Here is a 14,720-nt window from a genome sequence, read left to right as displayed (position 1 = left end):
TTATTTGCTTGATATATATTGTAAACAAGAATTTCCACCTTGCTCGTTTTTTCTCTTTTGTGTCTGTCCATATTTTTTTATGTATCTATATTTTTGATACAGATTTCTGTTTTCAGTGGTTTTGTAGTTTATAATCATCCTTAATTATTATGGTTTTCAAAATGTCCCAGAGTTAAACAATGGAAGCCGCTTCTAGTTAAACAATGGAAAACCTTGTCAAATATTCTCATCATTAAAAAAGAGAAAAAAGCAACACAAAATTGTTTCCTTATTCACTGGCTTAAGACTATGTCTAGATTCTTCTATATTTACCTTTACCTCAGCCTTGGAATCTGCTTTTTCCTCACTTTCCTATGGGTGCTTGTTAATGAACAGTGGTGCTAGAGAATAATCATAGTCTGATAAGTGTGCTTATTTCTCCTGGAGTGTATCGATTCTTACTTCTGTACCCTTTCAGGGAAGAGCTGGGAGACATATATACACCAACTTAATAGCTATTCACACAAATGGGCACATGCACACACATGTTCCCTTGTATGTCTACATATGATTATACACATTATGTAGTTTATAAATTATGCATTCCATATCCATATACCTCTTATCTTGCATATTAGACCCTGGCATCAGCTCTTGGGCTCACTTGTTACATATTTAAAAAAAAAAAAACCTTCAGGATTGCTTGACGATACCAGATAAAAAGAGGCCAGGTTTTTGTTGTTGCGGATGTTTCTGCCATCACGTCCTGTCTCATTGCTGTCCAAAATTGAAGGTGTACATGTATATACAGTATTCTTAGGTTATTTTCATGACTTTTTATTTGATCTTTACATTTCTTTCACCTTACCTTCGTTTTAGTTATGATTTTATTTCATGTGTAGTTATGTGTTGATGTATTTTAGTATTTCATGGTAGTATATGTGCTGTTTGGAATGCTGCTCTTATTCTTTCAAATATTTCTAGGAAAATTAGTCTGTTTGATAGAGTTTTACAATAGAGTACATTCCTTTTCAGCTATAAATTTGTTGAATCAAGATACAAATGTAATTTTCTCACGAGTCCGAGTTGTAGCCCCAAATCTGGCATAGTTTATCGTGAAGGTAGACATGTTAACTTGTTAAACTGAAAGGGTAGGCTTGTCCTTGGATATTGTAATATCCAAGTAGATATTATTGTAGAAAGTAGATGAGTCTTTACAAAATACTGCCTTTCTTTGCTCATGCAGCAGGAGGCAGCAGAGGGATAATTTTTATAATACTTTCATTGTGTATTTGTGGATAAACAAATAAGTGAGGGAGAGATCCTTTTTATTAGCCAAAATAATCACTTTTCAAATTCATTATTTCATTCTATGTAAAAAAAACACATTTACCCAGCACTTATCATTTAGAAAATTTGTCACCATCTTAAAATCTACTTAACCATATAGTGTGGACATAACAGACATTGCCTAAAAAATAGCTTGACTTTGTATATCAGAGTTTTAAATGTATTCCATTCTGTTATAATATATTAATATTGCTTTCAGGGATTAAAATAAAGTAATGTCAATGATGAAGAAAATTTTGATTTAAGAATAAAAGGATTACTAGTTAATCTTCACCAAAGGGCCTGGTTTTAGATTATGTAATGTGTTTTTATTTTTACATTTTGGGAGATGTAGTTTTTTTTTTTTTTTTTTTTTGGATTCCTGGGGCTTTTAAAACCTATTAAAATTGGGTGCTTTCCTAATACTCTACTTAGTCTCATTTTATTTTTTAAAAATGCAAACATACTAATCTGGCTAATGATTGTTTTTTCCAAATATAGTAAGTGTAGTACCAGTAGAGAATTTAATCCTGATTTGTTGCTTAGCATATGAGGGAATCATGCATGTCATAGTAGCAATTAACTTTGAAAATTGACAGGTTGATTTATTGTACAGGCAGCAAGAATAAGGGCATTTTATTTTTTACTCCTAATGGTAAAAGAAGTAAGCCCTATGTAGTGGTCAGCTAGCATGAATGTCATCATTGATTTGTACATTATTTGTGCCACCTTTCCACTGATAATTAAGAATGTAAATATGTAAAATCCTTGGCATGTTTTTTGTTTTCTTTTATAATCTTTGTGAAGGAATTGAAAAGACAAAACATCCAATTTGCTAGCATGTCAAATATTTTAATGTTTGGAAGTCATGTTTACGTACTTTGATTATGTTTTTAAAACTTATTTGTGGAAAGGCTGCCAGATTCCAAATCCTACCATTTCAGAGTTTATGAATTCTTAAAAAGACTATTCATCTTGTAATTAAAACCGTATTTGAGCATGAAACTGCCTGAGTGGCACCAGTAGATTATAAAAAGGGGTAAAAGTGTCTCAGCAGGGCTTTCAGCTGTTTGTCTGAAATACACTCATGCAAACATTCCCACCCACCACCATCATTATGCATGGTGAATAAGCTCTATCTAATAGCCTGTAAACTTAAACAGTTTAATAGAAATGACTTTCTGGTTCTCTTTTTTTACTCCCAGTTGATTCGATGCCATCAGTCCCGTGGTGGAGCCTGTGGAGACAACATTCAGTCTTACACTGCCACAGTCATTAGTGCTGCCAAAGTGAGTACCTCCACAGTCTCTGGGAGCTGTGATTATGTGGAGTAATTACCAAGTTTCTCTCCTGAATTGTATTCACTCTGCCCCTCCGTTGTCATTCACAAATACGGAATAACTTTTAAGACGTAAATCAGAATATTTCTGTAGGTATGGAGAATGAGTGATTAAATGACTTGTTATGTATTCTTTCATGGTTTATAAATAATACTTTATTTTCTGTTGTTGCGATTGGAGAGTTTGTACTTACCCAATTTTAAGTATTTAAGTCTGCTAGCTAGATTAAAGTTTGGTATCCAAGACCACATTTGAAAGCAACTTTACATGTTTTAAATAGTGGCTTCTGGATTCTTTGTGATTTGCTTCATTTTACCTACACTGATGTCCCTGTGCAGCTTTGAACATTTCTGAGTCTTCTTGACTTGAAAGAGTATCATTCTTTAAGAAAACTTGAGGCAATCCCCTGGCACATTCAAAGATTCTTTCGTATCAAGGGGCTGCCTGCCCCCTTCATGTTTGTCAAGTGAGTTCTTTTTTGTGTGTCTGAGGGTTAATTTTGATGATGGCTGGTAAACTTTATGCTGATTATAAGGTATTCTTATAACCACTATCCTTTTGAATTGTGAAGTATACAACAAAACAATTCTAATAATAGGGATGACAGAGTGAATCTAAATGACAGCATGTAATAGAAAGCACAACTGTTCACAAAAGAACAACAGTTTAAAGTAAACCACAGAGAGGGAATCAAAGGTCACACTGTTTTATGTAAAATACTTCAAGATTGATCACAAATGCTTACATGATGTTCTTTAGAATGTGTTCCTCTGTTGATGAGAGAAGAATTACATATTTTTCATTCAAAAGGGAAATAATAAATAAGTCTTCATGCTGACAGCACTATACATTTTACGTTTCAGAAATCTTTGAGAGAATGCTTGTTTTTCTCCTCTTATGTGTGCTAAAATTATAGTTACTTCAAAAAGCAGCAGTGGAAGATGGAATCAGTAGCATTTTCTGTGCTATTTTGTTACTTTATCTATAATATGTAATAAGGAGATCTGTTTTTCATGCATTAGAATCTCCATGGATTTATTTGTCCCACATAACTGGGTCAGTGTGGCTCATCACAGGAGGGCACATCAAAAAGTTTGTGATAAATGGCACAGAAAGTTTTGAAATCCGTGCATACAAAAGCTCATCCAGAATTCCCTAGAAAGAATGTATTATGAAAAGCTATGCATAGGTTTCAATAGTTCCATAATTTTAAGTTAAAGAATGAAAAAATATATCAGAATACATAATGTTAATTTTACCAAAACTCTTCCAGAGAATAAAAAAGTTCAGACTATGCCTACTACTGTTTTATGCTGTCACTGTACCTTGATACTGACACTTGATAATACCATTATGAACAAAGAAGAAATATAGTCTTTTCCAGCTTATGAACTTATGTGAAAATATTCTGAGAAATGTTTATAGTAAAAATTGTTTGAGATAATTATAAAATCAGTTTATCAGTAGAAATCAATGAGTGTAATTTGCCACATTTAACAATATTATATGATTATCTCAATAAAAGTTTATAGTAAAATTGAACATATAGTCATTTATAAAAGCTTCTAGTAAATATTTTCTTTTTTTCTGCATTTCCATTTTTTTCGGTTTGTCAAATTTATTTAAATATAGTAAACCTGTTCCTATTAAAGTCTTTTTGATAACTCCAATATTGGGTTATTTTGGATCTCTTTCTGTTTTTATTTCTGTTACTTCTCATTCATGATGACATCTTCCCTCCTTGTTTGTTAGAATTTAGAATTTATTTTAAAAATATTTGTAAATAATTTTTAATTTGGGTGATAATGGAATTTTCAGATATTGTTGATCTTGGATCATCTTAATCCTATTTGGGAAATTGATAGTTAAATTACTTAAATGAAGGTCACCAAAATAGCCATGGCTAAATATTGGTACAGATTCATTCTTCTGCTGTATTTCTCTATATTTCAACCCAAAATAAAGAGGGACTCTAACTAGGTAGACCCTCTAGGCAGACTCTGAATCTAGTTCATGACCACCTACTTCTAGATTTATCATAAGCATTGTTTATTCTCTAAGCAGCTCCCTCTGCAATCAACAAATACCTCTAGGCCTAATTGCTCAGCTGGAATTTCTGAATATCCTTGTCCTCTTGGATTTTGACCTAGTAATTTTTCATTATCTTGTTAAAAATTCAGTGCCTTCAAGCAGCATTTTATAGTATTCTCTCCAGTTTTCCTAGATGTTCTCATTGGAATGATTGATCTGTTTATCTAGCCTGTCATTACAGAAAATAGAAAATAAATGTTCTCATAGGAAATACTGCCATTTTAATCATTTCTAGGTAATACAATATCTTTTGAAAAGTAACAAGGAATGTGCTTGTTAAGAAAAGTGCTTAAATGATTTCTCACTCATTTCATTATGAAATCATTTTCTCTGAAAGAGCAATCATTCTTTTCTCTTTTTGAAAGCAGTTTCCTATGTGGCTTCATAGAGATATTTTACCCATTTGTTGTATAGAATGATTATTGTAGGAGTAAATGTTACTGTCTTTTCACCTGGGGCTCCTTAGAAGGAGTAATCATTTCTACATTTTCTGGATATCCATCCAGGTAGTACTTAAAAGTAATCCCTATAGTTTTAATTTTTCCCTTTCAATTTTCATAGCAATTGATTGGCTTTCCTTTTAAAGAATATAAAAATTTTGGAAAATTCTGTGGTAGTGATAAAGGAAAAAATTGAAAATGGTGTGGCCAATTATTTGTATATATTTATAAAATTTTGCTCCTTATTTTCTAGTTCCTTTGTAACTGTCTTATTGTAATGTTTTAACCCCTCGTGGTCAGTTGATATAGTAAAAATGCCTGTGTTTTCTTTTGTTGTTCGATAACCTTTTTATGACAACCAACAGCTTTTGTGAGAGCAGCTCCATTAGTGCTGCTAATGGGTGGCGAGGACTCCTGATATGGCCTGGGAAAGGTTCAAGATGACTAGTGACCCTTTGGCCAGTCTGCCTGCAACAGAACAGAAGTACCACTTTCACTTGAAGTATAGGTCATAGTGGGCTTTCTCACACTTTCATTGTAGTCTAATTAGCTTTCTTGTGAAGCTTCTTCAGAAAGTTCATGGAAAATGCATATTAAAAAACTATGCTATATGAAATACATGAAACTTGTATAACTTAAATGAAATTTTAAAAAACTGTGCTGGGATTTCAAAAATTTTTGGCAGCACATTAAACTTATCTTTTAATTTAATTTTTACTTAAACTTTTTGAAGTGCCCTTGGGTACCATGAAGTTTGTTTTGTAACTCGTCTTTTGAAAAATAATCAGGGATTTAATAAGATTTTAAATTTGGATAACTTAGACTGTGGTGATGATATTCAGTCTATGTTATTGTCTCCCTTTTGTCAGGTTAGATTTCTTTATTTCTAATTTTTGCTTATCCTTGATCATTTTTTGTATATATTTAGGTAGTTTATCAGGTATGTGTGTACACTGACTAGTAAAATCAAGTGGCCAAATAAATGGAATGTGCTTGTTTCTAATGTGGAAACAAATTTATCCTAAAAGCAAACATCTTTTTTCAGCACTCCTTCCTCGTCCCCCCATACTTAATGAGCAATGATAATTGCTATTATTTTGTAGCTTAATATGCAAATTACACACTTGATGACTACTAAATTCTGGGTTTAGATTTTTGTCCACCAGTAAGATCAGTCCATCAGCAGTCACAGGTTTTTTTTTTTTTTCCTAAAAATTATACAGAACTTTTCATCTTATATAACCCTTTGGATGTGAACTATTGTGGTGTTTTCCTCATCTCTGTGGATCATTTTCTTAGTTTTCTTGTCACTGCTATCTTGTGGTTTGCTTTGGTGCATTACTTTACACTTTGATGTGCTCTAGTTCTTTTCATTTTGTTCCTATTCATTGGTAGAAGAGCATGAACTAATAGGCTCAGGGGTAAGTGCAGAGAATAGAATATACAGCCAAAGACTTTAAAAACTAAAAGGCATTCCTTTGATAACGGGATAGCTGCATGTAAGTGGGAGCATCTCCATTAGCATTAATGGAGTAAGTGCATCAGCTGAGGCATTGCAGAGGTTAATCGTGCTTCCTGGCCAGCTCTTGACATCGATACACAGTGGCGCCTGGTTCAGTTGGTCTCTCCCAGGCTTACTTGACAACACTGTAACAGACGTTGTGTAAGTCATTTCTTGTGAATTATTGAAACAAACATTTGCTTGCTAATTGAAGAATGCTAACGTGTTTTGTAATCACTGCAGTTTGAGTTTTTAGCACTAAACAAAACAGTTACAATTGATTTGTGGCTTTTTCTTGGGGTCGGTCTGCTATAAATTTACTTGAATTCAGCAGACGGTTTTGTTGGTCATTTTATTTAAGTATTTAGTAGGATACATTATTATATTTCTGATTTTGCTTCCTCCCATCAGATGGTTTATATTCATGAAGTTTTAAAACACAGGTGGTAACAGGACCAGATTACCAGGCCGTCCAAGAGAGTGGTGAACAGCGAGGCTCTGGTGTTGCATTCCTCTGTGCTCTGGCACTCCTTTGAGCTACCATTTCATTTACCTTCCCTGGAAGCTTCCAATTTCTCTTCCAAAAAATACAAGTAGTTTATGTTGGGAACTTGACCAGTCCCTAGCACACAGCAAAGGTGCCAAGGCACATGGCTACAATAGGAGAATATACGTATTACTAGTGTTTTAGTGGAACAGTTTTTTTTTTAAAGATTGATTTATTTATTTGAAAAGCAGAGTTGCAGAGAGGCAGAGGCAGAGAAGGAGGTGGGGAGGGGTAGAGAGAGAGAGAGAGAGGGAGAGAGAGGTCTTCCATCTGCTGGTTTACTCCCCAGATGGCTGCAACGGCTGGAGCTGCGCCAATTTGAAGCCAGGAGCCCGGAGCTTCTTCCGGGTCTCCCACGTGGGTTCAGGCACCCAAGGACTTGGAATGTCTTCTCCTGCTTTCCCAGGCCACAGCAGAGAGCCATATCAGAAGTGGAGCAGTTTGAACTTGAACTGGCACCCATATGGGATGCCCACACTGCAGGTGGTGGCTTTACCTGCTACGCCACAGTGCCGGCTCCAGTGGAGCATTTCTTTGGAAAATACTTCTCCCTTCTAATCTATTTTCTTTGTTTTAATATTTATTTATTATAAAGGCAGAGAGAGAGAAAGAGAGAGAGAGACAGACAGACAGAAAGACAGAGAAAGAGATCGACCAATGTATTCTATCCAGTGGTTCATTCCTGAAATGCCTGTACAGCCAGACGTGGGCCAGGCCAAAGCCTGGAGACTGGAACACATTTAGGGTCTCCCTTATGTGCCACATGGACCCAGGTACTTTAATCATCATCTGTTGCCTCCCACGGTACACATTGGCAGGAAGCTATATTGAAAGCAGAGGGTCTGAGACTCTAACCAAATATTCTGATATGGAATATGGCTTGCTGGTATCCCAAGCAGTGTCCTAATCACTGTTCCTGCCCCCTAGTTGTTTCCTGAATCACTTTTGAGCCTCTGTAAACAACTGTCTTTGTGTACTTATTCATAAATTACATTTCAAGTATGAGTATGTAATAATTTCATTATTTAAATTTAGCTCCAGTGTATGCAAGAATTTAGGTGAGAATATTTTCCCTATAGTTACTTTAGAAAAGACTCACTGCAGTGTTGATTAATTTCAATTATTTTAGTAAAAATTTTCCTCACAACATGAGAACTGAAAAAAGATATGTGTAGTATTTAATATTTAGTTTTCCATATATTTTCAAAATCTGGGCTGCTTTGAATGGCCTTAATGGTAAATCAGTTCTTCAGCTGAATATTACTGACAATAGTTTTCTGTTTGTTTTGACTATGTCACTTCAAAAAAACATTTTACAGTGGGAGGGGGAGGGCCAGAGAGAGAAGGAGATCTTCATCAGCCGTTCCAGTCCCCAGATGGCTGCCAAAGCTGAGACTAGGCCAGGTGGACGCCAGAAGCCTGGGACTCTCTCTGTCTCCCACATGGGTGGCAGGGAACCCAGTACGTGGGCTGTCATCTGCTGACTTCCCAGGCTCATTAGCAGGGAGCTGGGTCAGAAACAAAGCATCTGGAACTCAAACTGGTGCTCCAGTATGGGATGCTGGTAGCCACTTAATCCCCTGTGCAGCATGGCCCTGGCTATCTTACTTTCAAATAATAATAATAAAAAACCTTCACTTTTTTTTGAATGCTTGGGAAGCTAATTTGTGTACATGACAAAATATGAGGTAATTTTACACATTTAAGTTATCTTTAGTGAAAATTGTGTATTAGATGCACTACATTGAATTGTTTCCTGTGGTGATAGAAATGGACCCTCTTAACTAATTTTATGATACTTCATATATCTAATAATTAATATCTTGGACAAGTGGTATCGATATATTTTACACTTGTTGAGTCTTGGAATACAGTTATTATATAACAGCATAGTATAGATTTACATTGGAATCTAGGCTTTTGTACATGAGTATTCTGCATGTTTCAGTAATGATAAAAAATAGATATTATGTTAGATTATAATATTTAAAAACAGTAGAACTCCGACATAGATTCTTATTTCTTGCTATGTCACGTATTTTAAAAAGATATATACATTAAGAGGAAAGAATAAAAATATATTTTTAGGGGCCGGTGCTGTGGCATCCCATATGGGCCCTGGTTTGAATCCCGGCTGCTCCACTTCCGATCCAGCTTTCTGCTATAGCCCGAGAAAGCAGTAAAAGATGGCCCAAGTCCTTGGGACCCTGCACCCACATGGGAGACCCGGAAGAAGCTCCTGGCTCCTGGCTTTGGATTGGTGCAGCTCCAGCCGTTGTGGCCATCTGGGGAGTGAACCAGCAGATGGAAGATCTCTCTCTGTCTCTCACTCTCTCTGCCTCTCCTCTCTCTGTGTAACTCTGACTTTCAAATAAATAAATAAATCTTTAAAAAATATATATATACATTTATAAAATACACTGATATCCTTATGTGATGGAGATCTTAACTGTGCCTATGTAAATTATGGCTGTTTACTGTTATGTAATGAGTTATAAACTAATATAATGAATTGAATAATTAATTATATGTAGATTTCTATTCAGAAACCATGTGTTAATGTGAAGACATACTTTTTGCCTCTCATTGTGCAGACCTTGAAAAGTGGCTTGACAATGGTTGGGAAAGTGGTCACTCAGCTGACAGGCACGCTGCCCTCAGGTGTGACAGAAGATGATGTCGCCATCCACAGTAACTCTCGGAGGAGTCCTTTGGTTCCTGGAATTATCACAGTGATCGATACTGAAACAGTTGGAGAGGGGCAGGTAGGAAGAACTTGGGTTCTGCAAATTACTTGCCGAGATTGGGATCTGATCAAGATAAGCCAAAATAATTTGGCCTAGGGGGTCATTTGGAGGTTTAGAAATTATTTTAGATCTCATTTTTTTGGTCAAAGAATAGAAACTAACATGTTAAGACCTATTATTTTAATTATTATTAATTCAAAAGGTTGTATATAAATGCAATCAATAGTAAATATATATGGAAGAATTTTTCAAAAATAATTGACTATGATTGCAAGGGACATAGTTTAGTGAATAACATCAAAATTTGTAACTTATTTTCTTATAATACAAAGGTACTTAAAAAAATTGACGTAGAGTGCAATTGGTGGTTGTTTGTTTTGGTTCAGAAAATTCTGCAAAAGTTCAAGGCAAACACATATTATGAAAAACTATGCATGCCATAAAAAAATCCAAAATTGATTCTTTGAATAACTTTTGAGTAGAATAGTAGTTGTGAAATAAAATTCTTTTTAGTTTTTATAGTTTTTTGATTCTGTAATTCAGAACACAATGCTTAGAAATATGTGAGCCTTTAAACCATTAATTTTTAAAAGTTTATAATCTTTTATGAAAATCTGCTTCCAGTATACAAAATTCAACATCTTATTGAAAAATTGCTTTTAGCAGCTACTCATGTGCTGTTTCTTATTGTAAGAAGTAATTCTTGTAGTGGAACCTCAAGAAAAGTGAATTTTACTGCAGGTAAAAACAACTTTGAACTTTTGAGTGAATAAATTTGCCTGGTTCACAGAAGTGTTGCTCTTCAGACTTTATTTGAAATCTGAATAGTAATATATCTGTACCTCTCCAGTCCTGACTTTACAGTTAACAAAGTATGCTAGAGGCTTGTATTGTTTATTAATGAAACACTACACACTTTTCAGTTGATCTTTAAGACTGTGTGTGTGTGTTAGCTGATATGGATGGGTTCATGTAAAAATTCCTCCCCCTCCTTTTCAGTATTGCAACTCATTTACTTTTACTCTCACAGGCAGAGAGAGAGGGAGAGTGCACACACTCTTCTGTCTGCTGTTTGCCTCCTCAAAGGGCTGCAGGACTGGGGCCAGTCCAGGTGAAAGCCAAGAGTTAGGAACTTATTTCAGTTCTCCCACAAAGGTGGCAGGGACTCGAGTATTTGAACTATCACTTGTTGCCTCCCAGAGTGTGCATTAACAATTTTATTTAATTATATTGAAGTTCAAGGACTTAAAAAGAATTATATTAAAAGCAGACCTTGGCCAGCGCCGCGGCTCAATAGGCTAATCCTCCACCTTGCGGTGCCGGCACACTGGGTTCTAGTCCCGGTCAGGGCACTGGATTCTGTCCCAGTTGCCCCTCTTTCAGGCCAGCTCTCTGCTGTGGCCAGGGAGTGCAGTGGAGGATGGCCCAAGTGCTTGGGCCCTGCACCCGCATGGGAGACCAGGAGAAGCACCTGGCTCCTGCCTTCGGATAGGCGCAGTGCGCTGGCGGCAGCACCCAGCCATTGGAGGGTGAACCAACGGCAAAGGAAGACCTTTCTCTCTGTCTCTCTCTCTCACTGTCCACTCTGCCTGTCAAAAAAAAAAAAAAAAAAAAAGCAGACCTTATATTTTCAAATAGAGTTTAATTTTCTCAATTCTCTTATATATTTTTATGATGTAAAAAATAGGAATTCTTAGTTTGATAGTATTGAAATTGTAGGTTGTTGAGATTCAGAAGTTCATTTTTCTCTGATGAGTGTATTGGTAACACTTGAAACAGATAATTATGCTTATTGGGAGATATCCTAGAAATGTTAGAAGATTATGGGGCGGCATTATGATGAAGTTGGTAAGTCACTGCTTGGACACTCAAATCCCACATTAATGCCTGGAATAAAGTCCCACTTCTGCTTCCTATCCCAGTTTTCCTCATAATGCACCAACAGTAGGATATGGTCCAAATCTTTGGGTTCTGGATGGATTTCCTGGCTCCTTGCTTTGGCTTGGCCCAACCCCATCTATTGCAGGCATTTAGGGAGTAAACCAAAGGAAGATATCTCTGTCTCTCTGCCTTTTGAATGAGTGAATGAATGAATAAATAAATAAATGTAATCTTTTTAAGAAGTTTAAAATCTCAAATGTTGTTCAATGTGAAATTTTTTATTTTTTTGTTGAGAGGGAGCTGTATCTCCCACTTATGAAGTATTCTGAAATTTCACATTGATTAAAACATTCTATTAGAATAGAGAGGCAAAACATTTATATTAACAGATAAGTTGCTATTACATTTTAAAAGAATCATATTTTTTATGACAAGGAGATTCCTGCAGTATAATGCTTTTTGTCTTTTGGTAGCATTAATCAGTTTTTCATCAATAAGATTTTTTTCTCTGTTAAGTAGTTTATTTGGAATACAAGGCTGTTATTAGTTTTTTCTAGGTTGTATTAGGAAGACTGAAGTGGTTAACTTTGTAAATTTTTAAGATTTAGCCTTTGCCACTGGTGTTTAGCATTACTTACAACGTTTTTCTTTTTCTGTATATGAGCATCTCAGGATCAAGATCTGACATTATACTGTGTTTGGTTTTTTAAATTCTTTGAGCCTTTAATAATGATATTTTCATCTTCATATTGGTAGGTATAAAATCTGATTCATTATCTTGTGCTAAATTGATTAGTTTGATTTTATGGCAGTTGATCATCCTGTGGTGACAGCATTAAGGAAGAATGGATTTGATTGACTTTGTGTCTATTTTTATCTGGGGCATTTTCATATGTTATTTAAAAGATTTTATTTAATAAGGTAGGTTAAGTGGTGTGATTTCTGTTGTGCACATTTATATAATTGAAGTTAGTAATGTGGCAAATTTTCTACTGGAAGTAAAATGCCTCCAATTGATATAAACCTGAGCTATTTCTTGCCCTGGGAGAAGTGTTATTTATAATAATGATTCCTGAGGTGTTTGTTCATATAATGAAGGCTTATTCATTTTGCACCAATAATGTGCTTTTGTTTGACACAGTCTAGGTATCAGTGCATTCTTAGAGGGTCAGCCTGCTTCCTTTTATCTGTGCCCATCCTTCACCTTACCCGCATCCTTTTCTCCTAACAGCCTGTTCTCCATCTCAATGAATGATTTTCTGATTTTGAAAACACTCTATAAATGGAGTCAGACAATGTGTAACATCTTAGGATTGATTTATTTTCTCCACGCATTGTGTACTTAAAGTCCATTCAGGTTGTTGCATGTAGCTCATACTTCAGCATGCTGTTGTATTCCTTTGTATGAATTCCAATTAGTTCTTCCATTCACTTGTTGAAGGATATTGACAAGAACATTTGTGTAAAGATTTCTATGTGAATAGATATTTTTCTCTGTATTGAGTGCCTAAACGTGATTCCTGAGTTGTCTTACTGTGCATTTTGCAAGTAACCATTTTCCAGTGTGGCTATAATGTTTTATAGTCCTGGGAACAAGATAATGATAGGCAGCTGATTTCTCAGCTGAAAACATGAAAGAAGTAGAAAGTAGTACAGAGTGTTTAGGGGAAAATGCAATGAAAAGTAAAAACATTCACATCCACCTCCCATTTAAAAAGAAAATTTATTTGAAAGGTGGGGGTGGGAGGAGAGAGAGAAAGAGAAAGAAAACATCTTCCGTCCAGTGGTTCACTTCTCACATGGCTGCAACAGCTATAGTTGGGCCAGGCTGAAGTCAAGAGGCTGAAGCTCCATCTGGGTCTCCCATATGGGTGACAAGGGCCCAAATACTTGGGCCATCTTTCTCTATTTCCCAGGTATATTAGTAGGGAGCTGAATCAGAACTAGAGCAATCTGGTCTTGAACCAGTGCTCAGATGGGATGCTGGTGTCTCAGGTATTGGCTTAACCCACTTGCCACAACTCTGGCCTCAAAACTTTTATTTTCAATATACACTCCCTCAAGTTCAAGACACTTTGTTGGTGATGATACTAGACATTTACTCCACCCGTAAAGAAATTCATTCATTTCCTGTAAATTCCACTATGTCAGTGCAGTCTTCTTTGCTTTATTATCTGAAGAATAGTGGGTACAATTAGAAGGAACCAAATCCAAATTGTAATGTAAATGCCTAATGATTTCCCCTCAAAACACTTGCAGAATTGCCCTTGTGTGATTGGAGACATGAATAGGACCATTGAATGACAGAGAAGCACTCTGGTGATACTCTCCTGGCTGTTTTCTGTAAAGCTCTGACTTTCTTGAAACACGCGCACGATAAATGCATGGTATTGTTCTTTGGCCCTCCAGAGATTCTACCTGCAGAATACCTGGAGTGCCCTGAAAACTGTTGCTGTGCCCTTTGCCTTGATCAGGCTGCTTTGGTTGTGTTGGAGCTGCTGTCAGTCACTGCTGTAATTGTGCTTTGTCTTTGGGATCCTGTTGAAACACCATGCTTCATCTCAAGAGATGCTTCGTGATCTTGAACTGACTTTCACGGTTTTCATTGAAAGCTCTACTCTTGCGGGCAGGATGGCTGTGGCCTCCACTGAGCAGAAAGCTAGCTGCATTTTGGTTTTTAGTCAGAATAGTATGAGCTCCATCATTTGAGAGGTTTGTTATGTTGATTTTATTTCTGCTGTTAATCATTGATCATCTTCAATTACGGCATGAACAATATAAACTTTTTTTGGTTCACAAATTGATGTGGATAGGGAACTGATGTTAGCTTCATCTTGAACTTCATCTTGTTGTCCCTTTTTAAGA

The 14,720-nt window shown here is 35.9% G+C and overlaps 1 protein-coding gene across 17 annotated transcripts in view; it reads left to right on the top strand.

Moving 5' to 3' along the window:
* Window positions 1-14,720, top strand: part of BCAS3 (BCAS3 microtubule associated cell migration factor) — a 611,182-nt gene that overhangs the window by 168,586 nt on the left and 427,876 nt on the right. For all 17 annotated transcript variants that reach the window (XM_070060998.2, XM_089317313.1, XM_070061000.2 and 14 more), the window contains 2 exons: window positions 2,514-2,597; window positions 9,822-9,992. In XM_070060998.2, coding sequence (XP_069917099.1) covers window positions 2,514-2,597; window positions 9,822-9,992 — 255 coding nt within the window. The remainder of the gene's footprint in view (window positions 1-2,513; window positions 2,598-9,821; window positions 9,993-14,720) is intronic.

This window comes from Oryctolagus cuniculus, chromosome 17, assembly GCF_051225735.1.
Source record: "Oryctolagus cuniculus isolate XC-2025 breed Fujian yellow rabbit chromosome 17, ASM5122573v1, whole genome shotgun sequence".
Lineage (NCBI taxonomy): Eukaryota > Metazoa > Chordata > Mammalia > Lagomorpha > Leporidae > Oryctolagus > Oryctolagus cuniculus.
This window is presented reverse-complemented; position numbering and strand designations above follow the sequence as displayed.